Below are 27,847 nucleotides of genomic sequence, written 5' to 3'. Positions count from 1 at the left end.
GGGAGCGTGGCTGGAACTCAACACTTTCTGATCATTCATGCCCAAAGCCTCTTGGGATAGGGGAGAGGGGGCACCTTGTATGCATGAGATGAAATAGGATACCAAGATCCCCTTAATTCCACTCAGAGTAGAGGAAAGGAAGTGTTGCCAAAAGTAACATGTTTTTTTCTAAATTGAAGAGTTGGAATTTTGAAGGTCAAAGTCAGAATATTAGAACAGAGAGCCATGCATGTATTATCTAATACAATTTTCTCATTTTATAAATTATGTAAATGAGGAAACTGAGACCCAGCAAGGTGATAGGACCCACAACCTAATCTGTGTTAGAAGGATGAGAGTGAGGCTTATGCTGGGAGTTGCGATGGTCTGTAAATGTGAGGATAAGGAACACGCCATTCACCGTTGTGTTCCACCTCCTAGTCCAGTGCCTGGTGCAAAGTAGGGGCTTCATAAACATTGGTCACAGGCCTGATGGAGGGACTGATTTGAGTGAATGTGTCCACGGATGATGCATCTGTACTTTATGTTCCCTGCTAGTCAGATGGACTCATACATGCTCCATTTCAGGTTTATCTCATCTGGGATATTATATTAGAGGGTTCTCTTTATGTGCCATGACCGAGTAGCGTTTTCTTCCACTGAAGTATTGCTTCCTCTTTGTTGATGTCACAGGACAAACATCAGAACACTTACAGGATGTGTGTAGCATGGCATGACAGAGAACTTTGGTTTCCTTTAATGTGACTATAGACCTGGCAGTGTTATTATAAGAATCATTGGCAGTCAGACACCCGGGTGTGCTGAGCTAGCACTCAGCGGGGGCGGCACCGCTCATGTGATTGTGGAGAAGACAGCTGGAAGAAGTACCCAGTCCATTTGGAGAGTTAAAACTGTGCCTAACAGAGGTGTCCTCTGACTTTTCTTCTGCAAGCTCCATGTTTTCACATCTTCCCTTTGACTGTGTCCTGCTGCTGCTGCTGCTGCTACTTACAAGTAAGTCTGGGCATGGATATTTACAATGAGACAATGGTGCTGTACAGAGGACAAGGAAGAGATACAAGGACGGCCATTGTAATGTTGTTTGTAATAGCAAAAGCTTGGAAGCAACCTAAATGTCCATCAGTGAAGGAGTGGGTAAATAAATGTGATATAATCATGATACAAACAGTGAATCTGAGGAAACATACTGGTATAGAATGTCTCAAAATTATAATGTTATTAAAGAAAAGAAAGGTGCAGAATAATGCATATATTAGGCTTCTATTTGTGTGTGTGCATTGTCGGGGAGCAGGAATATGTGGACATTTCTTAATGTATAGTCTCTAGGAAAAGGAACCAGGGAATGGTAAAGAGTTGGGAGAGTAAGGCATATTTTTCCTTTCCTTTCCTTCCCTTCCCTTCCCTTCCCTTTTTCCTTCCCTTTTTCCTTCCCTTTCTTTTCTTTTTTCTTTTCTTTTCTTTTCTTTCTTTTCTTTTCTAATTGAGATGGAGTTTCACTCTATTGCCCAGGCTGGAGTGCAGTGGTGGCATGATTTCGGCTCACTGCAATCTCCGCCTCCCGAGTTCAGGCGATTCTCCTGCCTCGGGCACCCGAGTAGCTGGGATCACAGGCGTGCACCATCACGTCCGGCTAATGTTTTTAATTTTTAGTAGAGACAGGGTTTTACCATGTTGGCCAGGCTGGTCTCAAACTCCTGGCCTCAAGTAATCTGCCCATCTCGGCCTCCCAAAGTGCTGGGATTACAGGCGTGACCCATTGCACGCCCGGCCACTTTTTCATACACCTTTGATAGTGTTTGAATGTTTTTACTGTAGTTGAGTCATATGGAAAAAAAAAGGGAAATAAAAAATCAAAAGGAAATATATAATGAATGTTTTATCATATATAAAATATGTATAGGTTTTTAAAATGGAATTAACTTTGTCAATTGAGGAAAATGACGAGACAAGTCTCAATCATTTTAGGAGATTTGTTTGCCAAAGTTAAGGAGGCACCTGGGAGACAGGTCTATGCCTTTCTCAGAAGATGATTTTGAGGGCTCCAAATTTAAAGGGGACCAGGTGGGATATTGAGAAGCACTCAGTTCTCACATTTAAAAAAAAAAGGGGGCACTTTGGGAGGCCGAGACGGGTGGATCACGAGGTCAAGAGATCGAGACCATCCTGGCTAACATGGTGAAACCCCGTCTCTACTAAAAAAAAAAAAAAAACAAAACTAGCCGGGCGAGGTGGCGGGCGCCTGTAGTCCCAGCTACTCGGGAGGCTGAGGCAGGAGACTGGCATAAACCCGGGAGGCGGAGCTTGCAGTGAGCGGAGATCCAGCCACTGCACTCCAGCCTGGGCGACAGAGACTCCGTCTCAAAAAAAAAAAAAAAAAAAAGGGCAGAGGGAAAATGTGGGAATCTGCATTTTACATTAGGTAACACAGACAAAATGGGGTAGGGTAACAATCAGATACTCATTTGTGCCTGGCCGGGGTGACCGCGCCGGTAAAGGTGAGCTATCAATCTGCGTCGCAAAACTGAGCAGGAATTTCCTTGTGAGCAAAATATGGCGGAGGCGTGCAGCCTTTCATCCTGTAGCCATCTTATTCAGGAACCAAAAGGAGGAGGCAGGTTTCCGTGATCCGGTTCCCAGGTTGACTTTTCCCTTTGGCTAAATGAGTTTGGGGTCCCAAAATTTAATTTCTTTTCACAACTTTATTTATTTTTTATTTTTATTTTTTGAGATGGAGTCTGGCTCTGTCGCCCAGGCTGGAGTGCAGTGGCCGGATCTCAGCTCACTGCAAGTTCCGCCTCCCGGGTTTAAGCCATTCTCCTGCCTCAGCCTCCGGAGTAGCTGGGACTACAGGCGCGCACCACCTCGCCCGGCTAGTTTTTTGTACTTTTTAGTAGAGACGGGGTTTCACCGTGTTAGCCAGGATGGTCTCGATCTCCTGACCTCGTGATCCGCCCGTCTCGGCCTCCCAAAGTGCTGGGATTACAGGCTTGAGCCACCGCGCCCGGCCATTTCACAACTTTAAACCTTAAAACAACTCCATGAGTAGTTTCAAATACACAAGATTCTTGTTTAACCAAGAGTTTTTATTTACTGTGCACTTGCTGCTTAAAAAGAGATGTATGTTAGGGGAGCCTCCCTTTGTTGATGAACAAACAAGTAGCCCAGATGGGTGGGCCATTTCCTGGCTGACCATGACCAATTTTCTGATTGTCTGTTTCCATCAGCCCTGTTCTCCCATGTTCACAGAATTGGACCACAATTCTCTCCTAGGGCAGTGTTTCTGAAAGTGAGGTTCTGGGACCAGCCACTTCAGCCACATTGAGAACTTGTTAGAAATAAAAGTTCTCAGGCCCCACCACAGACCGACCAAGTCAGGAATTCTAGCAGTTGAGCCTAGCCATCTGTGTTTTTGCAAAGCTTCCCAGTGATTCTGACGGCTTTCACATCTGAGAAGCATTGTCGCGGTGAATCATCCTCCAAACAGGACTGCAGCAGTGGCTTCCCCTTTATTCTGTAAGGCATTGCTTGCAGTTTTCCTGAAATGGAGTAACCTCACTCACTGCCTGAGTCTTGGCTCTCCTTCTGTCTATTCAGGGTCCTCAGAAGTGGAATACATAGCAGAGGTGGGTCAGAATGCCTATCTGCCCTGCTTCTACACTCCAGCCCCGCCAGGGAACCTCGTGCCCATATGCTGGGGCAAAGGAGCCTGTCCTGTGTTTGACTGTGGCAATGTGGTGCTCAGGACTGACAACAGGGATGTGAATGATCGGACATCCAGCAGATACTGGCTAAAGGGGGATTTCCACAAAGGAGATGTGTCCCTGACCATAGAGAATGTGACTCTAGCAGACAGTGGGGTCTACTGCTGCCGGATCCAAATCCCAGGCATAATGAATGATGAAAAACATAACCTGAAGTTGGTCGTCATCAAACCAGGTGGGTGGACCTTTGCATGCCTTCTTTATGAATAAGATTTATCTGTGGATCATATTAAAGGTACTGATTGTTCTCACCTCTGACTTCCCTAATTATAGCCCCTGGAGGTGGGCCGCCAAGACCTAAAGTTTAACAGGCCCCATCAGTGATGCTCAGTGATATTTAACACTTTCCATCTGTTTTAAAACTCATGGGTGTGCCCAGGTGCTGTGGCTCACACCTCTAATCTCAGCACTTTGGGAGGCTGAGGCGGGAGGATCACAAGGTCAGGAATTCGAGACCAGCCTGGCCAACAGAGTGAAACCCTGTCTCTACTAAAAACACAAAAACTTAGCTGGGCATAGTGATAGGAGCCTGTAATTCTAGCTACTCGGAAGGCTGAAGCAGGAGAATCACTTGAACCTGGGAGTCGGAGGTTGCAGTAAGCCGAGATCTCGCCATTGCACTCCAGCCTGGGTGACAAGAGTGAAACTCTGTCTCAAAAAAAAAAAAAAAAAAAAAAAAAAGAAAACCAAAAACTCATGGGTGGAATGTATAGATGGGAAGAAAGACCTAGATCAGTGGTTAGAGACCCTGACTCTCATTAGAATCACATAGAGCATTTTTGAACAACTACAGATGCCAGGTACGGTGGCTCATGCCTATAATCCCAACACTTTGAGAGGCTGAAGCAGGAGGATCACTTGAGGCCAGGAGTTTGAGACCAGCCTGGCTGATATAGTGTGACTACCCCATCTCTTAAAAAGAAGAAGAAAAAGAACCCACTACCAAAAACCAGAGAAATCAGCATCTCTGGAGGTAGATCCTAAGCATTAGCTTTTTACAGAGTCTTCCTCAGGTGATTTTACCCCAGGTGCAGCCAGCACGATGAACTGCTGGGTTGTGCATGTATGCTGGGAGGTGAACAGATTTAAGATTTCTATAACATATACTTTGTGCCCACATAGAGCTGAGTTTAAATCTAACTCTGCCTCTTACTAGCTATATAATCCTGAGCAAGTTATTGAAACGCTGTGACCTCCTCCTCTGTAAAATATGACAATAATACCTATCATGTGGGCCATTAGAAGGATTTTGTGTGATAATATTTTATGAAAAGCATTTATAAGTTGGGCATCCCAAACCTGAAATGCACCAAAATCTGAAATGCTCCAAAATCCAAAACTTTTTGGATACTGATATGGCATTCAAAGGAAATGCTCATTGGAGCATTCTGCTCATTGGAGCGTAAGTATAGTGCAGATACTAAAAAATTTTTAAAAATGGCTGGGCGCAGTGGCTCATGCCTATAATCCCAGCACTTTGGGAGGCCAAGGTGGGCGGATCATCTAAGGTCGGGAGTTTGAGACCAGCCTGACCAACATGGAGAAACCCTGTCTGTACTAAAAATACAAAATTAGCTGGGTATGGTGGCACATGCCTCTAATCCCAGCTACTCAGGAGGCTGAGGCAGGAGAATTGCTTGAATCCGGGAGGTGGAGGTTGCAGTGAGCCGAGATCATGCCATTGCACTCCAACCTGGGTAACAAGAGCAAAACTCCGTTTAAAAAAAAAAAAAAATCCAAAAAAATTCAAAATCTGAAACATTTCTGATTTCAAGCATTTCAGATAAGGGGTCTTCAACCTGTAATTATGACCATTTGCGTGGCTGTTAGTTCCACTATTAATAATCAGAATGTCACAATGATGACTGCATCTTACCTTTGTCAAACATTTGAAGTGTGTGATACACTCTCAATGTAGGTATCTAGGCAGGTTTGGAAGCTGAGGCTGTATTTCTCTTTCTTAATGGTCTTTCGCATTTTTTTTCTGCTGCCCCTTTGATTCCCTGAAATAAGCTTTCTGCTCTCAGATAATTTTCATCCTTATGTTGGTTTCTGACATTAGCCAAGGTCACCCCTGCACCAACTCTGCAGAGAGACTTGACTTCAGCCTTTCCAAGGATGCTTACCACTGGGGAACATGGCCCAGGTAACTATGCATGGGGCAGAGCAGGGAGTCTTTAGCTGGCTCTGAATTCAGAGGATTTTGAATGTGGGAAAAAACATGAGAAAACAGTGTGAGAGTGGAGGCATGGATGTCTCTGTGCACCTGAACTAGTGTTTGAGAAGAGGGAAGTAGTGGAGACACACCTGTGCTGGGAAAAAGATGCTCTGGCTTAGGATTATTTTACTCAAATTTTAACTTTTAAAAAAAGTTAATAAACTTTATAGTCTTTAATTTTACTTAAATGTTAACTAAATTGGATGAAGTGCTCATTACTTTGTCCACATTTTCGGATTGACCCTGGACTGGCGATGTCTCATCATGAACTGGTGCCAGTCTGTGTTTGGGAACTGACACATTGGATTAGGTGATTTCTAGGATGCCTTTTAGCTAGAATAAAGCCCATCAGCTTCCCTGGATTCCAGCCTCAGAAGGAATAGTTAAATTCTTCATGTAATTCAGCAAGGATGTACTTAGGGTGCTCCAGATGAGAACATTGGGCAGAAAGTAGAAGTCAGGTCACATTGATCATGAAGGTTAATTTTAAGTCATTTCTTGTCAGTGTCCTGGTCTCTCCTAATCTCTCTGGAGCTCCATTTTTTTTTTCTTCTGTAAAATGAGGTTAATAGGTGAGTCCTGCCTCATAATGTCATAAATCTCATAAATCACACCTTATGGGCTTTAAATAACAAAATGTCTAAAACATGTAGCCCAATGTCTGACCACAATTTGTACTCAGTACATGTTAGCTGTTGTCATTAATATTGTAAGATCAGGAGGCAGAATGAGATTGTGGTTAAACTACTTCAGTGAAAGGTGGAATGGGTTCTAATTTCAGCTATTCTTGCTAGCTCTGTGACCTCAGTCAAGTTGCTCAAATTCTCTGAAGCTCAGTTTGCTCATCTCTACAATGAGGATAATTCCAGTGCCCATGTCATGAGGTTGTTGTAATGTATAAACATGATAATGTATGTAAAATGCTCAGGCTAGTACCCGGCCCATAGAAAGCACTCAACTGTTTATTATTACTATAGTTACTAGTTTTAGCTCTCCAAAGTTTCAGTCTTTGGTTAGTCTTTAGTGATTGGTAGCCAACATCTTTTATGCAATTAGAGAGGAAACTATGGTGGGGACAGATGATCATCCACATTGTGGGTTAATAAAGTCATACCAGATACTTATTGTATGCCATTGTTATATTTTAAAGAATCCTACAACCATAGTCCTAGAAGAGATTTCAAGGGTCATTTAGTCTCACTTTCCCATCCTGTGCTTCAGTACTTTTTTTTTTTTTTTTTTTTAATTGAGACGGAGTCTCGCTCTGTCGCCCAGGCTGGAGTGCAGTGGCACCATCCCAGCTCACTGCAAGCTCTGCCTCCAGGGTTCACGCCATTCACCTGCCTCAGCCTCCCGAGTAGCTGGGACTACAGGCGCCCACCACCCGGCCTAGCTAATTTTTTTTTTTTTGTATTTTTAGTAGAGACAGGATTTCACCATGTTAGCCAGGATGGTCTCGATCTCCTGACCTCCTGATCCACCCGCCTTGGCCTCCCAAAGTGCTGGGATTACAGGTAGGAGCCACCGCACTTGGCCAGTACTTTTTGCCAAATCGCCACTGAGTGGGCATTTGCTGTAGATGGAATTTACTCCCTGTTGAGGTGGTGCATTTCCTTATGCTTGTCTCTACCATGGACAGAAGTCTTCTTTCCTTTAGTTTTTCTTTTTCTTTTTTTTTTTTTTTTTGAGAGGGAGTCTCACTTTCTCACCCAGGCTGGAGTGCAGTGGCACGATCTTGGCTCACTGCAAACTCCGCCTCCCGGGTTCAAGCAATTCTTCTGCCTCAGCCTACTGAGTAGCTGGGATTACAGATGCTCGCCACCAAGCCCGGCTAATTTTTGTATTTTTATTAGAGACCGGGTTTCACCATGGTGGCCATGCTGGTCTCGAATCCTGACCTCAGGTGATCCCTCTGCCTCGGTCTCCCAAAGTGCTGGGATTACAGGCTTGAGCCACCACGCCCAGCCTTCCCTTTAGTTTTTGCTTGTTAGTTCCTTCCCTCTAGGGCAACAAAAATGGGAATATTGGCACAATACCTCGAATCTCTGAGCTTCTCAAGGGCCTGACTGAGAAAAAATATTGAAACAACCAAAAGTATGTCAGTAGCTCCAAAACAGGAAAATAAAATAAAAAATTGAAATTTATGGATATTTAATGGCTTGTCTATAATATGTAACATTATGTAAATTGGCTGCTGGTAAACCAACTCAAAATGTGGGATGTGGGAGCATTTAATATAAAAATGGGGCTGGGCACAATGGCTCACACCTGTAATCCCAGCCCTATGGGAGGCCAAGGTGGGCAGATAACTGGAGCTCAGAGTTTGAGACCAGCCTGAGCAACATGGCAAAACCCCATCTCTACTAAGAACACAAAAAATTAGGCCGAGTGCAGTGGCTCACACCTGTAATCCCAGCACTATGGGAGGCCAAGGCAGATGGATCACCTGAGGTCAGGAGTTTGAGACCAGCCTGGCCAACATGGTGAAAACCCCATCTCTACTGAAAATACAAAAATTAGCTGGGCATGGTGGTGCATGCCTATAATTCCAGGCACTCAGAAGGCTGAGGCAGGAGAATCATCTGAGCCTGGGAGCAGTGAGCTGAGATCTCACCACTGTCCTGAAGCCTGGAAAACAGAGCAAGATTCCATCTAAAAAAAAAAAAAAAAAAGCCAGGCATGGTGGCATGGGCCTGTAGTCCCAGCTACTTGAGGGGGCTGAGGCAGGAATATTGTTTGAACTCAGGAGGCTGAGGATTCACTGAGCCGAGTTGGTGCCACTGTACTCCAAGCCTGGGCAACAGAGCAAGACCCTTTCTCAGCAAAAAAAAAAAAAAAAAAAAAAAAAATGGAGTAGAGCCTTTAAAAGTAAGAGATCCAAGGGCCTGGAATTTGAACACAGAACAAATGTAACTTCTCTTCTACCTGAAGGAGGAAGGACTGGGTCACAGGTGAGTTCTCAGCTCTGGAGTAGATCTGCTTTAAATCCTAGCTTTCCCAATTAATAGCTGTGTGATCTTGGGCAAAGTGGCTCTGTCAGACTCAGTATTGTCATCTGAAAAATGGGGAAAATAGTAGTACCTACTTATTGTGGTTGAGGATTAAATGAGATTGTATGTATACGGTGCTAAGCACCATGTCTGGCACCTAATAAGTGCCGAATAGATGGTAACTACTAAATGTATACACTGTTAAGGCCATCACATCTCACCTTCACTGCTACCTGTCCCCTGAGGCAAATCTTGGGTTCTCCAGAAAGAACATTGCCACTCCCTTCAACTGTCCCATCCATCTTGGTTGGTGGCCAAATCTGTGTGAAAAAATGCTGTAATAACACAACAGTGCTTGATTTTACTGATCATTTTCATAGCAAAATGAAGTTTAAAAAGAAGTTATTTTTACCATTTTTATCAAGAAAAATAATTATAGGGAGGCTGAAACTGGATTTACAGTTGAAAATCTTATGTGCACTTAAGATTCATGTTTACTTAGCAGTTGTACTGATGAAGGTTTTTTTTTTTTTGAGAAGTAGTCTTGCTCTGTCACCAGGCTGGAGCGCGATGGCGCCATCTTGGCTCACTGCAACCTCCACGTCCTGGGTTCCAGCGATTCCACTGCCTCAACTTCCTGAGTAGCTGGGACTACAGGCGTACACCACCACGCTGGGCTAATTTTTTGTATTTTAGTAGAGACAGGGTTTCACCATGTTGGCCAGGATGGTTTCAATCTCCTAACCTCGTAATCTGCCTGCCTTGGCCTCCCAAAGTGCTGGGATTACAGGCGTGAGCCACCGCACCCGGCCTGTGGTTTTTATACTTTAAATTTTTTTCTGGTAATTAGGGCAAAAGTAAGTGGAACATAATCTTTATTTTCTTCAATAATTTTAGGCTGAGGCTATGCCTTTATAATATTTAAACTATAGTTTGTTAAACCAGCATTTAGTCAAACCCTTTATACACATTAAAGGGTTCTGACTTAAGGCTTCCAGAAGGTGGCTGTGACATTTAAGAAGTTTCAACATCTCTGACTCAGCCATAAAAATGAGTAAGCACGCTTAGTTTCCCAAGAGCTGGCAAGGTACTTAGGTTTAGAATTCAGCGTTCATGAGGTCAGGGCCTGTGCCCCTCTTGTTCCCTGCTCTGTCTCCTGTGCCTAGAGTAAGGGCGTAGTGCATATTCATGGAATGGATCTGCAGATGAAATAAACAAATGAACAGGAAGGAAAGATGGTGAGTAGGTGGCTGGGCAACGTGACCCTCTTCATAATGACAGCACTGAGGTAAAGGCTGGTGAAGGCAGTATAATTAAGAATGTGCATTTAAATCTATGCAGACTTAAATTGGAAGGCCATTTTGTCATTTGCTAAGTTGTGTGACCTTGGGTTAGTCACTTCACTTCCCTGATTTTCAGTTTCTTCATCTGTGCAATGGGACTAACAGTCAGTCTCTACTTTAGAAGAGTAGTTCTAAAGTAAGTGCTTCTAAGTATCTCTAAAATGAGCTCCTTCACTGAAAGTTTAGCACAAGCCCTGGTTCCTATTACATTGTGGCCACAGTGATTATTTTCATTTGTAGGCAACCCTGTCTCCCTTCTCATGAGTAAATGCAAAACTTATTTAAGAAAATGGAGGCTGGGCACGGCACGGTAGCTCACGCCTGTAATCCCAGCACTTTGGGAGGCCAAGGCAGGCAGATCACTTGAGGTCAGGAGTTCAAGACCAGCCTGGTCAACATGGTGAAACCCCATCTCTACTAAAAATACAAAAATTAGCTGGGCGTGGTGGTGCACCCCTGTAGTCCCAGCTACTCGGGAGGCTGAGGCAGGAGAATCGCTTGAACTTGGGAGGCAGAGGTTGCAGTGAGCCGAGATCATGCTACTGTACTCCAGCCTGGGTGACAGAGTGAGACTGTCTCGCCAAAAGAAAAAGAAGAAAAAGAAAATGGAGGCTGCAGTGAGCTGAGATTGTGCCACTGCACTCCAGCCTGGGCAACAGAGTGAGACTCTGTCTCAAAAAAAAGGAAGTGAATTTTTGTTGTCTTTAAAAATCTAATTAGAATATAATGCCTAAGGCCAAGCCTGGTGGTTCACACCTGTAATCCCAGCACTTTGGGAGGCTGAGGTGGGCGGATCACCTGAGCTCAGGAGTTCACAACCAGCCTGGCCAACATGGCCTTGTCTCTACTTAAAATACAAAAATTAGCTGGGCATGGTGGTGCATGCATGTAGTCCTAGCTACTTGGGAGGCTGAGGGATTAGAATTGCTTGAACCAGGGAAGCAGAAGTTGCAGCGAGCTGAGATCATGTCACTGCGCTCCAGCCTGGGTGACAGAGTGAAACTCTGTCTCTAAAAAAATAAATAAATAAATAATGCCTGAGTGTTATCAATATTCCTAGATTTTTGTAGAACTCATTAGGGTCTTGTGAAAAAAAACTAAGCACATATTTAAGTAGGACTTCTTGGCAGAATTCTCTATTTCATAAAATAGTAGGGTTCATTGTCTAGATGAAAAAATGTGGCCATCCTAAAGTTGATTCCTGGGTGTTCAGTAAATTTTGTTGGTCTCTCCGTTAATTATTGTGACGAGTATGGAGTAGAATTCGTTTCAAATAGAATTATAGGCATCATTAAGATTTTTTAAAAACTTAGATAAAAGAAAACGTTCTTAACTATTCTATTGGCTGTTTTTCCTCACTTTCTCTTTCTCTTTTTATAGCAGAGACACAGACACTGGGGAGCCTCCCTGATGTGAATCTGACAGTAAGTAACTTTTTTTGTGAGCTGTGTTGTGCTCAACTTGGAGGGGAAAAGTATGGCTCTAGACTTCCTTCATGCACACCCTGTCCTTGAGGTAAAAAGCCTGAAGTTCCCTTAGCTTCAGATTCCTCAGCTGTAACATGTTGATGATGACAGTTCTAACCTCATAGCCCTGTTGTAATGAAGGACTGAGGTGATGCGGGTAAAGTGCCTGGCATATAGTAAGAGCTTGAAAACCACAAAGAAGGAACATTAGCATTTTGTCCCTCTTATTTTTCAATTTCACAACTGTCTACCCTGTGGAAGGTTCAGAGATTCTTCATCTCCCTAGAATACCATTCTTCTTGCTTCCATCACAACCCAAATGGGAAAGAGTATTTAAATTTACCTCTTTATATATGACAAGACACCAATCAGGAGTATTCAAAGCCATAAGTTGTTTTTTGTTTTTGTTTTTTTTTTGAGACAGAGTTTCACTCTTGTTGCCCAGGCTGGAGTGCAATGGTGTGATCTTGGCTCACCTCAACCTCTGCCTCCTGGGTTCAAGCGATTCTCCTGCCTCAACCTTCTGAGTAGCTGGGATTATAGGCATGCGCCACTACACCCGGCTAATTTTGTATTTTTATTTTAATTATTTTTTTGAGATGGAGTTTCGCTCCTGTTGCCCAGGCTGGAATACAATGGTGTGATCTCAGCTCACTGCAACCTCCACCTCCCAGGTTCAAGCGATTCTCCTGCTTCAGCCTCCTGAGTAGCTGGAATTACAGACGCCCACCACCACATCCAGCTAATTTTTGTATTTTTAGTAGAGACGGGGTTTCACCACATTGGGCAGGCTGGTCTTGAACTCCTGACTTCAGGTGATCTGCCCGCCTCAGCCTCCCAAAGTGCTGGGATTACAGGCATGAGCCATGGCGCCCAGCCAATTTTATGTATTTAACTATAAATAAAACCATACCTTAATTAACCTCAATTTTACTGTCCCTGCTACCTTCTTAGAATAAAAGAAAAACTGGCTGGGTGCAGTGGCTCACGCGGTAATCCCAGCACTTTGGGAGACCGAGGATGGTGGATCACCTGAGGTCAGGAGTTTGAGACCAGCCTGGCCAACATGGTGAAACCCCATCTCCACTAAAAATACAAAAAATTAGCCAGGTGTGGTGGTGTGTGCCTGTGTAGTACTAGCTACTTGGGAGGCTGAGGCAGGAGAATCGCTTGAACCTAGGAGGTGGAGGTTGCAGTGAGCTGAGGTCGCGCCACTGCACACCAGCCTGGGCAACAAAAGTGAAACTCAGTCATAAAAGAAAAACCACTAGAAAGCAAACTTGCAGCAATGACTTAAAAATTCTTTGAGGAGTCCAGGGACAGTAACTTACGCCTGTAATCCCAGCACTTTAGGAGGCCAAGGTGGAAGGATTGCTTGAGACCAGGAGTTTGAGACCAGCCTGGGCCACATAGTGACACTCTGTCTCTACAAAAAATATTTTTTTAAAATTGGCCAGGCATGGTGCGGCATACCTGTAGTTCCAGCTACTTGGGAGGCTGAGGCAGGAGGATTGCTTGAGCACAGGAGGTTGAGGCTACGATGAGCAATGAGCTGTGATCATGCCACTGCACTCCATCCTAGGTGACAGGGTAAGACCTTGTCTCCAAAAAAAAAAAAAAAAAAAAAAAAAACACAAAAAAAAAAAAAAAAATTACTTGAGGACATATCTAGGAGTCCACATTTATTTGACTCAGTTTCTTCCCTGTGTATTCACAACGGATGCTCAGCATCTTGTATTTGCTTCTTCTCTCTTTGCAATCAAACAGTGCTTTTTAAGGACCTGTATGTGCCCACAATGCTTAATGCACAATATCTTACATATAGGACTCCTGTTATTGTAGGAGTAATCTGTATTGAATCAATGTGTAAATGTATGTAGAATAAATGGAAGATTTAACTTCCTTAAATTCATTACTTTAAAAATGTTTATAATTATTTTTTTTTTGTGTGTGTGTGTGTTTTGTATAAATGGGGTCTCAATATGTTGCCCAGGCTGCTCCCTAACTCCTGTCCTCAAGTGATCCTCACATCTCAGCTTCCCAAAGTGCTGGGATTATAGGTGTGGGCCTGGCCTATAATTATTGTTTGTTTGTTTATTTATTTTTTGAGGTGGAGTTTTGCTTTTGTTGCCCAGGCTGGAGTGCAATGGTGTGATCTTGGCTGCAACCTCCACCTCCCAGGTTCAAGCAAATCTCCTGCCTCAGCCTCCCTAGTTGCTGGGATTACAGGCACCCACCACCACACCTGGCTAATTTTTGTATTTTTAGTAGAGATGGGGTTTCACCATGTTGGCCAGCCTGGTCTTGAGCTCCTGACCTTGTGATCCGCCCACCTTGGCCTCCCAAAGTGCTGGGATTACAGGCGTGAGCTACCGTGCCCGGCCTAATCATAGTTTTTAAAGAAGAAAACAGAGAACATAGACTGAAATTTTAGAAACAGAATTTATTTTGTGTGACTCTCAGTTTTCAGAAAATGAAGTTAACTAGAGTAATAGCAATAATAACTACCACTGATTGAACATTTGTTATGTACCAGGCCCTGTAATAAGCATTTTATATTTTCTGTCACTTAATTTTCCTGATAACTCTACAGGGTTACTCAGCCCTTAGTGGCAGAGCTGGGATTTGTTTTTTTGTTTTTTTGTTTTTTTTTTGAGATAGAGTCTCGCTCTGTTGCCTAGGCTGGCATGCAGGGGCATGATCTCAACTCTCTCCAATCTCCGCCTCCTGGGTTTAAGCAATTCTCCTGCCTCAGCCTCCCCAGTGGCTAGGATTACAGGCATGTGTCACCATGCCTGGCTAAGTTTTGTATTTTTAGTAGAGACTGGATTTCACCATGTTGTCCAGTCTGGTCTCAAACTCCTGATGTCAGGTGATCCGCCTGCCTTGGCCTCCCAAAGTGCTGGGATTACAGATGTGAGCCACTGTGCCCGGCCTCAGAACTCGGATTTGAATGCAGGACCATCTGTCTGTAAAGTCTTGGCTATTGAATCACTGTCTTTTTGTGAAAAATAGAGGTTTCACAGCAAGACACCAAATGGAAACTACTCTAAAACTCTCTGGGGAATCTTAGGGGGTCTTGAACCAACAAGACTCCACTCTAAAACCAATTTTTGCAGGGGCAGGGGAAGGGTCTTAAGAGCTCCTTCTCCACGCACAACACAGAAGGGCACATTTTGTTTCCCCGCTAACTCCAAAGGTTAAGCGAGTCTCTTTCTTGGGTTGGCTTAAGTGTTGGCTACAAGGTGACAGATGAAAGGTGATTTCAAGGACTCTGCCATCTTGTGATGTTGTAAAAGGGATGGTCCAATTCGCAAATCATGAGCCTGAGTACACAAGCGATTTCTAGCTATTTTCTGCTTAAATCCTGTTTGTGTTTGCATAGCAAATATTCACATTGACCAATGAGTTACGGGACTCTGGAGCAACCATCAGAACAGCCATCTACATCGCAGCAGGGATCTCTGCTGGGCTGGCTCTGGCTCTTATCTTTGGCGCTTTAATTTTCAAATGTAAGTGTTTTTTGTTTCTCTCTCCTTCTGGTAACAAATTCTTAAACGAGAACCAGTGAAACCTAGATAGAAATGCAAATTCATGTTTATACCCAAAGGTGATTAGACTAAATACTCTTTTGTCCATCCAAATCCTAACAATAATGGCTAATTTTAATTTAATATTTATTGTGTGCCAGGCAGGCACTGCGTTAAATGTTTTACATACATTTTATCATCATTACTGTCTGATGAGGTAAGGAATAGTGCTATCCCATTTTACAGTGGAGGGAAGTCGAGCTTAGAGTAAGCTGCCTTCCCAAGGTTTCAACATCAGTACCTGGCAGAACCGAATTCAAATCCAGGCAGGCTGATTCCAGTAAACCAATTTCTTTACTTCATTAATATGCTAGGTTTATTAGGAAACACAGCAGCAAAAAACACTCCCTTCTGTGCACTTTTCTGTTACTGGTTTCTCAGGCATACCTCTTTGGGAGTAGATTGCAAGTCCGTTTAATACTGGGTCATTGGCCGGGCGCGGTGGCTCAAGCCTCTAATCCCAGCACTTTGGGAGGCTGAGATGGGCGGATCACAAGGTCAGGAGATCGAGACCATCCTGGCTAACCCGGTGAAACCGCGTCTCCACTAAAAAATACAAAAAACTAGCCGGGCGAGGTGGCGGGTGCCTGTAGTCCCAGCTACTCGGGAGGCTGAGGCAGGAGAATGGCGTGAACCCGAAAGGCAGAGCTTGCAGTGAGCTGAGATCTGGCCACTGCACTCCAGCCTGGGGGACAAAGCGAGACTCCGTCTCAAAAAAAAAAAAAAACAAAACAAAACACTGAGTCATGATTGGGGTTACAGAATGTTTTCCTCCATCATGGTACGTAGCACATAGCTTTTTCTAAGTACTTGTCCTTAAAAAAAAAAACCCACAAAAACAGAAAAACAACAACAACAACAAAAAAAAACAGGCCCTGCGTGGTGGCTTACGCCTGTAATCCCAGCACTTTGGGAGACTGAGGCAGGTGGATCATTTGAGGTCAGGAGTTCAAGACCAGCTTGGCCAACATGGTGAGACCCCATCTCTACTAAAAATACAAAATTAATCGGGTGTGGTGGCGCATGCCTATAATCCCAGCTACGCGGGAGGCTGAGGCAGGGGAATCACTTGAACCTGGCAGGTAGAGGTTGAAGTGAGCTCAGATCATGCTACTGCATGCCAGCCTGGGCGAAAGAGTGAGACTCTGTCTTAAAAAAATAATAGTAATAAAATATAAATAAATAAGCAAATAAATAAATAAATAAATACAATGGCCGGGTGCAGTGGCTCATGCCTGTAATTTCAACACTTTCGGAGGCTGAGGTGAGAGGATCAGTTGAGCCCAGGTGTTTGAGACCAAGATCAGCATGGGCAGCAAAGCAGGATGCTGTCTGTACACAGTAATAATAATAATAACGAGGTGAGCATGGTGGCACACACCTGTAGTCCCATTTACTCAGGAGGCTGAGGTGGGAGGATCACTTGAGCCCAGGAGGCTGCAGTGAGCTGTGATTGCATCTTTGCAGTCCAGCCTGGGCCACAGAGTGAGACAGTCTCCAAAAAAAAAAAAAAAGTGTGTTCAAGTTGATGAATTTTGATGAAGAATTACAGTAGGAAGCCATCACCACAATCAAGATCTAAATAATACTTCCATTACCCCCAAAACCTCGCACACTTTTCTTTCTTTCTTTCTCTTTCTTTCTTTCTTTCTTTCTTTCTTTCTTTCTTTCTTTCTTTCTTTCTTTCTTTCTTTCTTTCTTTCTTTCTTTCTTTCTTTCTTTCTTTCTTTCGATGGAGGCTGGAGTGCAGTGGCGCGATCTCAGCTCACTGCAACCTCCGCCTCCTGGGTTCAAGTGTTTCTCCTGACTCAGCTTCCACAGTAGCTGTGACAACAGGTGCGTACCACCAGGCCCCAGAGTGTAATACAACATAGCAGCCTTTCTTACTAATACGCAAACAGGGACTGTCCGTGTGGAGTGAGCAATCACCTCAGACTGGCTTAAGACTAAAGGGTGTTCCTAAGACGTGTGAGACTTCTAGAGCTAAAACTGGAACAGCCCAAGAAAAACAGGGATGAGTTGGTCACCCCACTAACTGTGGACTGAAGCTGCTAAGTGCTTTACGTGCATTAAATTCTCGTAACTACCCTATGTTTCTAATGGAGAATCAGCATGCTAAAAGGTTAGGTCACTTGCCTGCATTACACAGTTAATTGATAGATATAGGAATTGAAACCAGGACTGTCCTGCTCCTCACCGTTATGGTTTCTGCCACTCTTGTTGCCCAGGCTGGAGTGTAATGGTGCAATCTTGACTCACTGTAACCTCCACCTCCTGGATTCAAGTGATTCTTCCACCTCAGCCTTCTGAGTAGCTGGGATTTCAGGCATGCACCACTACTCCTGGCTAACTTTGTATTTTTAGTAGATGGGGGTTTCACCATGTTGGCCAGGCTGGTCTCAAACTCTTGACCTCAGGTGATCCACCCACCTTGGCCTCCCAAAGTGCTGGGATTATAGGCGTGAGCCACCGTTCCCAGCCTGATACCTTTATCTTTATTATAGTCAGCCTTTTAAGTTGATCACTCATTCTGGAAAGTCGTCCTTCTCTTGGCTTCTGAAATGACATTCTCCTATTTGATCCATTGCTTTTCAGTTCTTCTGCCTGATCCTTAGATGTTGAGATTCCTTAGGGCTGGGTATGGTGGTGGACGCCTATAGTCCCAGCTACTCAGGAGCCTGAAGCAGGAGGATCACTTGAGCCCAGGAGTTTGAGGCTGTGAACTAGGATCTTGCTGTTGCATTCCAGCCTGGGTGACACAGGGAGACTCCGTCTCAAAGAAAAACAACAACAAAAGATTCCTGCAGTCTTCCTCCAACATATATCTAAAGTAGTTTCATTGTTCTGCATCTCTTTTGGCCATTACCTTACTCCAAGGCATCATTATCTCTACTTAATTTATCTTCTCATTTCTTTATTCCTCCTTCTAATCCAATATTAAAACCCAAATCAATATCTGAGCACAATGGTTCATGCCTATAATCCTAAGACTTGGGGAGGCCAAGACAGGAGAGTCAGTTGAGGCCAGGAGTTTGAGACTAGCCTGGGCAACATATTGAGATTCACCCAGGCTGCACTGCAGTGGTGCGATCCCAGCTCACTCTACCTCCCGAGTTCGAGTGACCCACCTGCCTCCGCCTCCAAGTAGCTTGGACCACAGGCATGTGCCAGCACACCTGGCTAGTTTTTGTATTTTTAGTAGAGATGAGGTTTTGCCATGTTGCCCAGGCTGGTCTCGAACTCCCAAGCTCAAGAAATCTGCCTGCCTTGCCTCCCAAAGTGTTAGGATCACAGGCGTGAGCCACTGCATCTAGCTCAAAAACATTTAAAAAATTATCCAGCTGTGGTGGTGTGCACCTATATTCTAGCTATTCAGAAGCTGAGATGGGTAGAACCCTTGAGCCCAGGAGTTCAAAGTTGCAATTGGATATGATCTTGCCACTGCATTCCAGCCTGGCCAATAAAGCACGACCCTGTCTCCAAAAAAAAAAAAAAAAAAAAAAGAGAAAAAGAAAAATTTTCAGTTTCAAATATTTGAAACTGCATCCCCGGAAGATACCTTGAAAGAGATCATGAAAGACCTTGATCCAGAGGTACCCAGTAAGCCACACCTGAATTCCTGACGCACAACATGGAAATTATGAGATAAGGAAGTTGTTTTCAGCGGCTAAAAGAAACCCAAGACAAATAAGGATCACATCTCTGCCCTTTAAGGAAATCTAAGTTTCCTACAGGTCTTAGAATCGAATACAGATTCCTGATTATGGCTGGAAAGGTCTTGTTAGACCTAGCCCCAGCCTACCTTTCAGACCTTATCTTGGGCCCCTCCCTTAGTCCAGCCATGTTTTCAGTTTCAGGCATTCAGCAAGATCTTTACAGAGGGTTCCCTCGTCCTGGAATGCTCCTTCTGGCTCTCTACTTGGCTGACTCATTTCAGAAGTGAGCTTAAAGGTCATCTCTGAGGTTCCTTCCCTGACCACCCTCTCTATTATCTGTTTCAATATGATGTTGGTTTCCTTTATAATACATCATAATTTGAAATTTTTTTTTTTTTTCCTTTTTACTTTTTCCCTTTTTTTTTTTTTTTTTTTTTTCTGAGATGGAGTTTCGCTCTTGTTGCCCAGGCTGGAGTGCAATGGCTCATTCTTGGTTCACCGCAACCTCCGCCTCCCGGGTTCATGCGATTCTCCTGCCTCAGCCTCCCGAATAGCTGGGATTACAAGCATGGGCCACCACACCCGGCTAATTTTGTATTTTTAGTAGAGACGGGGTTTCTCCATGTTGGTCAGGCTGGTCTTGGGTCTGGGGTACTGTTTTCTTTTACTTCTTTGGTCTCCCACAGGAGAACGTAAGCTTCATGAAATTAGGGCTCACAATTCACTTTTACGTTCCTGTGTTCCTCATGCCAAGCAAACTGCCAGACACATAGTAGAGGCCTCATAATTGTTAAATAAGAAAAATGCATCTTTATTATTATTTTCTAGCCAGTCCATATAATTATCTAAGGCACATATTGAGAGTTTCATTCAACTCAATCTAAGGTGAGACCAGATTTCCCTGAACAATGCATGCCTCCAGTGAGCCTGTTTGATTTCTTGTCTCATTTATTTTATGAAGGCATTTTTATTGACTTTTCTTTCCCCCTTTATCTAGGGTATTCTCATAGCAAAGAGAAGACACAGAATTTAAGGTAAGAATAATGGAATGGGGTTGGGGAAAGGTGAGAATCTTGGCAGTCCATACTCTTAACATGTCTGATCTTTACTCTGAGAAGTCCTGTCCTGGGGCTTTGAGATCTGAGTTTATACTTCCTTTTTCCTCTAGGTCTAGTTATGAAGAGAAAATGTAACATACTGCTGTGTTTACTTCCTGATACCTTTAGCTTCTTTAGTTCTAAAGTTAAGGTATACAATTTATCTCCCTAATAATACAACATGCTTATTCATCTCGATATTAATGGTTTTTCCAATGAACTGAAACATCAACGGATTGAGCTCCTATTATATCCAGGGTCTGGGCTGAACTTTGGCATTAGAGAAGTGAGCAAGACACCCAGTATCTGTTCTCAGCATTTCTGTAAACCAGCCCAGGCATTTTCAACTTTGGTTTCCTATTAGAATCACCCGGGCACCGAAGTGTACTAATGCAGGGCCAACCCCAGAGCAACAGAGTCAGAATCTCTGGGGATGAAGCCTAAGCATAGATAATGTACTAAAAGCTCTCCAGGTGATTCTAATGAACAGTCAGGGTTAAGAACTGCTAGTCTATTACAGACTCCTGTCTTAACCTTCATTCCTGATTATGCACACACACACATCCCTTTCAAATAGGTATGGCTTACGTAACTTACTAGATTTTAGACTTTTAGTGATGTTTGGCACACGAATGGGATGCAATATATTTGGATTACAAAAATGACTCTGGGCCAGGTGCTGTGGCTTACACTTATAAGCCCAGGACTTTGGGAGGCTGAGGTGGGAGGATCACATGAGCCCAGGAGTTCGAGACCAGCCTGGGCAACATAATGAGACCTCTTCTTTACAAAAAATAGAAAAATTAGGTGGAAAGATTGCTGGAGCACAGGAGATGAAGGCTGCAATGAGCCATGATTGTGCCACTACACTCCCACTTGGGTGACAGAGAAAGACCCGTATCAAATAAAACAAAACAAAAACTTCTGAACATTGAATGCTATCTAAAGCATTAATAATTTTTTTTTTTTTTTTTTTTTGAGACAGGGTCTTGCTGTGTCACCCAGGCTGGAGTGCAGTAGTGTGATCTCTGCTTACTGTAACCTCTGCCTCCTGGGTTCAAGTGATTCTCTGCATCAGCCTCCCGAGTGGCTGGGATTACAAGTGCACGCCACCACGCTGGCTAATTTTTTTGTATCTTTAGTAGAGGTGGGGTTTCACCATGTTGGCCAGGCTGGTCTCGAACTCCTGACCTCGTGATCCACCCACCTCAGCCTCCCAAAGTGCTAGGATTACAGGCGTGAGCCATGGTGCCAAGCCCATTTTAAAAAAATCTAAATGTGTACATAATTGCAGACATCTTGACACTTCACCTAAACTTCAGCGTGCAACTCCTAGAAATAAAGATATTCTCTGAGCTATCACAATGCTATTATTATACCTAAGAAAATTAAAATTAATGGGAATTTTCTCAATTGTTTCCCCATAGTATTTTATTGCTGTTTCTTGGCTTTTCCCCTTGTTCAGCATCTGATCAAAGATCATGCACTGTATTTAGTTGCTGTCTCTTTGGGAAAGCCTATTCTCTTAACTCGATTCCGTGTTACCTGGGAAATGCTTAACTCAGCTTCAACACTTTATTTCCACAGCCTCATCTCTTTGGCCAACATCCCTCCCTCAGGATTGGCAAATGCAGTAGCAGAGGGAATTCGCTCAGAAGAAAACATCTATACCATTGAGGAGGACGTATATGAAGTGGAGGAGCCCAATGAGTATTACTGCTATGTCAGCAGTGGGCAGCAACCCTCACAACCTTCGGGTTGTCGCTTTGCAATGCCATAGATCCAACCACCTTATTTTTGAGCTTTGTATTGTCTTTTTCAGAAACTGTGGGCTGTGTCAGCTGACTGGTTTTGGAGGTTCTGTCCCCTGCCATGGAGCAGAGTTTTCCCATTTTCGGAAGATAATGAGTCACATGGGAATTGAACTGGGACCTGCCCTGAACTTAAACAGGCATGTCATTGCCTCTGTATTTAAACCAACAGAGTTACCCAACCCAGAGACTGTTAATCATGGATGTTAGAGCTCAAACGGGCTTTTATATACACTAGGAATTCTTGACGTGGGGTCTCTGGAGCTCCGGGAAATTAGGGCACATCTTATGTCCATGAAACTTCAGATAAACTAGGGAAAACTAGGTGCTGGGGTGAATGCATAACTTTTTTGGCACAGAAAGTCTAAAGGGGCCACTGATTTTCAAAGAGATCTGTGATCCATTTTTTTTTGTTGTTTTTTTGAGACGGAGTCTCGCTGTGTTGCCCAGGCTGGAGTGCAATGGCACAATCTTGGCTCACTGCGACCTCTGCCTCCTGGGTTCAAGTGATTCTGCTGCCTCAGCCTCCCCAGTAGCTGGGATTACAGGCATGCACTAACACACCCAACTAATTTTTTGTATTTTTAGTAGAGACAGGGTTTCACCATGTTGGACAGGCTGGTCTCGAACTTCTGACCTCGTGATCCACCCGCCTGAGCCTCCCAAAGCACTGGGATTACAGGCGTGAGCCACTGCATCCGGCCAGGTCTACCTTGATCTTGAAGATTCCTTCAGAATATTGAGGTTTAGGCTTCTTTGAGCACTACCTGTCCAACTGTCAGTGGCAGTGCACAACCCTTCTTTTGCCTCCCTTATGAAGACTGCCCTGCAGGGCTGAGATGTGGCAGGAGCTCCCGGGGAAAAAGGAAGTGCATTCAATTAGTGTGTATTGCCAAGTTTTACTTGTTGTGCTCTTGAAAGAAAATATCTCTGACCAACTTCTGTATTTGTGGACCAAACTGAAGCTATATTTTTTGCAGAAGAAGAAGCAGTGACTGGGACACAAATTCTGTTGTCTGGTGGAAAGAAGGCAAAGGCCTTCAGCAATCTATACTGCCAGCGCCGGATCCTTTGATAGAGAGTGGTCCTTAAACTTAAATTTTAAGGTGGTAAAGACTTGGTCTGTCTTGCTTATTGTTGCTCCCAGTGCCTGGCACATTGTGACACACAATTGGAACTTACTAAAAAATTTTTTTACTGTTTTTTGTTTGTTTGTTTGTTTTTTGAGATAGAATCTCACTCCGTCGCCCAGGCTGGAGTGCAGTGGCATGATCTTCATTCACTGCAGCCTTGACCTCCTGGGTACAATTCATTCTTTGGCCTCAGCCTCCCCAGTAGCTGGGACTATAGCCATGCACCACCACGCTAGGCTAATTTGCACAGTTTTGGAAGAGACAAGGTTTCACCATGTTGGCTAGGCTGGTCTCAAATTCCTGGGCTCAAGCGATCCCCCCTGCCTCAACTTCCCAAAGTGCTGAGATTTTAGGTGTGAGCCACCATGCCCGGCCTAAATATTTCTGGAGCAAAAAAATTAATCAGAAAGGTAACTTTCTGGAAGACTTCCATTAGAGTGCTCAGAGTGTGACTCTGCAAGTTCACTTCTTAGAGAACTCACAAATACCCGGAAGCTTCCATATTCACTCTTTGTTTTGAGACAGAGTCTCACTCTGTTGCCCAGGCTGTAGTGCAGTGGCACAAGCTCGGCTCACTGCAACCTGCGCCTCCTGGGTTCAAGAAATTCTCCTGCCTCAGCCTCCTGAGTAGCGGGGACTACAGGCGTGCACCACCACACCCAGCTAATTTTTGTATTTTTATTAGAGATGGGGTTCACTATGTTGGCCAGGCTGGTCCCAAATTCCTGAATGCGTGATCCTCCCACCTCGACCTCCCAAAGTGCTGGGATTACAGTTGTGACCCACTGCTCTCAGACCCACATTAACTCTCATCCAGGCCAAAGTGGCCTTTGTTTTTCAACATTGTTCAGCTCAGGCCTTTGTTGGGGTCTTACTCTTTTGTCTAGTTCCCTTTTTCTGCTGAGCCATCCTCAGCACATAGGAATGAATTAACAATGTGGGCCTATCACCGCCTAAAAACTGCTCCTCCCCAGGTGATGACTAAGCTGTGATTGTGTTGTATGCAGAAGATGTTGGCCAGCAAGGCTGTAGCCAGCCTGCTTGTTTCTGGAAGTCTTTCTGACAGTCTTGTGTGAATTAGAGTGTCGGGCTGCATCTAGATAGTTTTGGGAGGGACTGGCATTCTGTAGGGAGATACGTAAGGGAGATCATTTTACAAAATTAATTATAGGGAGCAGCTCATACAGGCTAAAAAATTAATCTTAAGTGTCTTTTTAATTTTTTTGACATAGAGTCTTGCTCTGTCACCCAGGCTGGAGTGCAATGGTATAATCTCGGCTCACTGCAACCTCCACCTCCTGAGTTCAAGCGATTCTCCTACCTAAGCCTCCCGGATAGCTGGGATTACAGGTACATATCACCACACTCAGTTAATTTTTTGTATTTTTAGTAGAGATGGAGTTTACCCTGTTGGCCAGGCTGGTCTCGAAGTCATGACCTCAGGTGATCCACTCGCCTCTGCCTCCCAAAGTGCTGGGATTACAGGCGTGAGTTATCGTGCCCAGCCCATAAGTGTCTTAAGGTTGTGAAATTCTAGTGAGAAGAAACTTCAGGACACATTTGAAGCAGATCGATGGTCCCTCTCAAAAGACATTCTTATCCTACCAAAATCCTTAAATAAGGGTATGTGTACAAGGCCGATCATTGCAATGGTGTTTGCGGAGATTTTTACAATCAATAAGGGAATCATTGATTATAGTGTTATGTCAATACACTGGTGCAAGTAAAAAGAATTAGGTTGCTTTGTCATTATGCTTTTTTGCTAATTCAACAAATACTTATTAAGTGCTTACTATGTGCAAAGCACTATGTACTTCTTTTTTTTTTCCTGTCAGATCAACTAGGAGTTCCATGGAACCAGGAATGTGTCTATTGGGTCCCCTTCTGTTTTGTTTTGTTTTTGTTTTTTTATTTTTATTTTTTTTTGAGACAGAGTCTCACTCTGTTGCTCAGGCTGGAGTGCAGTGGTGCAATCTTGGCTCACTGCAGCCTTCGCCTCCTGGGTTTAAGCGATTCTCCTGCCCAGATGCTCACTGGAGTAGCTGGAATTACAGGCGTGCACCACCGTGACTGGCTAATTTTTGTGTTTTTAATAGAGACAGGGTTTCACCACGTTGGTCAGGCTGATCTTGAACTCCTGGCCTCAAGTGACCTGCTCGCCTTGGCCTCTCAAAGTGCTAGGATTCCAGCCGTGAGCCACCACGCCCAGCGCATTCAGTGAATATTTATTGGCACCTACTTTATGCCAAACACTATTCTGGTCTCCAGAAATATAGCAGTGAATGAAGCAGTCAAAATCCTTGCTGTCATGGAACTTACTTATCAGAGAATGCTATGTAGTTAAGTTCAAAGGAAAAAAAAAAAGGTTCCATAATGGTATATATAACTGTTGAATTTGATTTTGCCTTAGAATATACCCAAATGAATATGGTTACCAATGGAGACAAATAGTGAAGACTCACTTTTCCCTTTTTCATGTTTCTGCTATAGTTTGAATTATTTTCTCCATTTTCTTTTGTAATAAAAAAAAAATTTTAAGCACTATAGCAATGTTTTTCTGTCCGCCCTCCTCATCAAAGAAATAAATGAAGAAAGGTCAAGGTCAAGATCAAGGTCATCAGTAGAGTGTGGCAGCAAACCAGGACTGGAACCCTGGTTTTCAAGGTGGAATCTCCCTTTACATCAACTATTTGGAATGCGAAAGATGGACACAGAAAAACAAAAAAGGGAGGGGAATTACTACAAAGGGCCCAGGAGATGGCAAATGATAACTTAGAGAATTAAAAACAGCCGGGCGAGGTGGCTCACGCCTGTAACCCCAGCACTTTGGGAGGTCGAGGTGAGTGGATCACCTGAGGCCAGGAGTTCGAGACCAGCCTGGCCAGCATGATGAAACCCCATCTCTATTAAAAGATACAAAAATTAGCCAGGCATGGTGGCAGGCACCTTAATTCCAGCTACTTGGGAGGCTGAGGCAGGAGAATCACTTGAACCTGACAGGCGGAGGCTGCAGTGAGCCAAGATCATGCCATTGCACTCTAGCCTGGGGACAAGAGCAAAACTGTCTCAAAAAAAAAAAAACAAAAAAACAAAAAAACAAAACAAAAAAAAGAATTAGAGACAGTGCAATATAGACCAGCATTGGGGAGCCATGTATACGCTGCCTCAGGCCACACCCGGTGTTCTGCACAGCAGTTCCCAAGCATGTGAGACAGATACAGTCTAAGGGAAGAGGCCCATGTGCCTGTCTTTTGCTGTATAAGCAAGGCTCTTCTAGCAATACTAGATCCCACTGAGAAACTCCCACCCTGGCATCTGAGCTCCTGATAGGCTGCTGGAGCTCCTGATTTGACAAAGGAGCTTGCCTTCTTTGAATGACCTAGAGCACAGGGAGGAACTTGTCCATTAATTTGGCACTGTGTTCTTCATAAAGACTGCGGCAAGCAAGTGCCGTGAAATAACATCTTAGTCCCTTCGTGTGTGTGTGTGTGTGTGTTTTTTAATATATTTTGAGAATAAAACTTCATATAACATTAAAATAAAAAAACAATGCGTTAAAATTGGATGTGTGGTTTGCTCTTAGAAATGCCTTAGGATTTTTCTTCCAGAGCTGCCCACAGAAAGCCCACAGGCTCTGGAAAGGGGGAGAGTCCCCGATCTTTTTAGACTGAAAAAAGTAAAGTCGACTGTGTTTTATCTGCCCATGGCTTCTAGATTTAGAATTCCTAAGGCAGAAATTCCAAGCAGGTCAATTGCTCAGTAATCGATTCAGATAACATCAAATCAATTTATATAAATGAAAATTGTTTTCTTTTTTTTAATGTTATGAGCGAATGTATATATGGAAATCAGTTATTGAATTTTTGTTTTTATTAATTTTATTCATTCTGCAGTCATGCGGATAAATTTTTAAACAGGTACAATTTACATACAATAAAATGCTCTCTTTTTTTCCTTTTTTCTTTGAGACAGAGTTTCCCTCTGTCTCTGAGGCTAGAGTGCAGTGGCTAATTTCTGTATTTTAGTATAGACAGGGTTTTGCCATGTTGGCCAGGTTGGTCTCAAACTCCTGGCCTCAAGTGATCTGCCCACCTTGGCCTCCCAAAGTGCTGGGATTATAGTCATGAGCCACCACACCTGGCCAAAATGTTCTCATTTTAAGCAGACAATTTAAATTACGCAAATAGGCCAGGCGCAGTGGCTCATGCCTATAATCCCTGCACTTTGGGAGGCCGAGGTGGGAGGATCACCTGAGGTCAGGAGTTCGAGACCAGCCTGGCCAACATGGTGAAACTCTGTCTCTACTAAAAATACAAAAATTAGCCGGGCGTGGTGGCAGGCGATTGTAATCCCAGCTACTCGGGAGGCTGACGCAGGAGAACTTCTTGAACTCAGGAGGTGGAGGTTGCAGTGAGCCGAGATCGTACCATTGCACTCCAGCCTGGGGGACAAAAGCGACACTTCATCTCAAAAGAAATACATAAATAAATAAATAAAATAAATTCCACAAATATACACCTATGTTAATATCACCCCAAGCAAGATATAAAACATTTCCACCATCTCGAAATATATTTGGAAGTTCAAAGGGTCCTCCTGTCTACTTCCAATGATAATGTATTGATTTAAAAAATTAAACTGAACACAAATTAATTTTGTCTCCTGATTTCTATTGAAAAAGTCTGGATGCTTCTAGAGATAAGTAGAGATGCCCTAGAGCAGTCACTTTTGAGATTTTCTATCATCATTTTCTGGAACTCAGTTGGAAAGTGGGACAAAGGA

The 27,847-nt window shown here is 43.7% G+C and overlaps 1 protein-coding gene across 1 annotated transcript; it reads left to right on the top strand.

Moving 5' to 3' along the window:
- The first annotated feature begins 210 nt into the window (after window positions 1-210).
- On the top strand, window positions 211-21,915 carry HAVCR2 (hepatitis A virus cellular receptor 2). The gene is made up of 7 exons (XM_025387911.1): window positions 211-993; window positions 3,595-3,936; window positions 5,824-5,907; window positions 11,693-11,736; window positions 15,164-15,290; window positions 20,022-20,058; window positions 21,709-21,915. Exons 1-7 carry the CDS (start codon window positions 936-938, stop codon window positions 21,899-21,901), a joined length of 885 nt encoding a protein of 294 aa, XP_025243696.1. The 5' UTR covers window positions 211-935; the 3' UTR covers window positions 21,902-21,915.
- Window positions 21,916-27,847: the final 5,932 nt, after the last annotated feature.

The sequence above is a fragment of the Theropithecus gelada genome, chromosome 6, assembly GCF_003255815.1.
Source record: "Theropithecus gelada isolate Dixy chromosome 6, Tgel_1.0, whole genome shotgun sequence".
NCBI classification, from domain to species: domain Eukaryota; kingdom Metazoa; phylum Chordata; class Mammalia; order Primates; family Cercopithecidae; genus Theropithecus; species Theropithecus gelada.
This window is presented reverse-complemented; position numbering and strand designations above follow the sequence as displayed.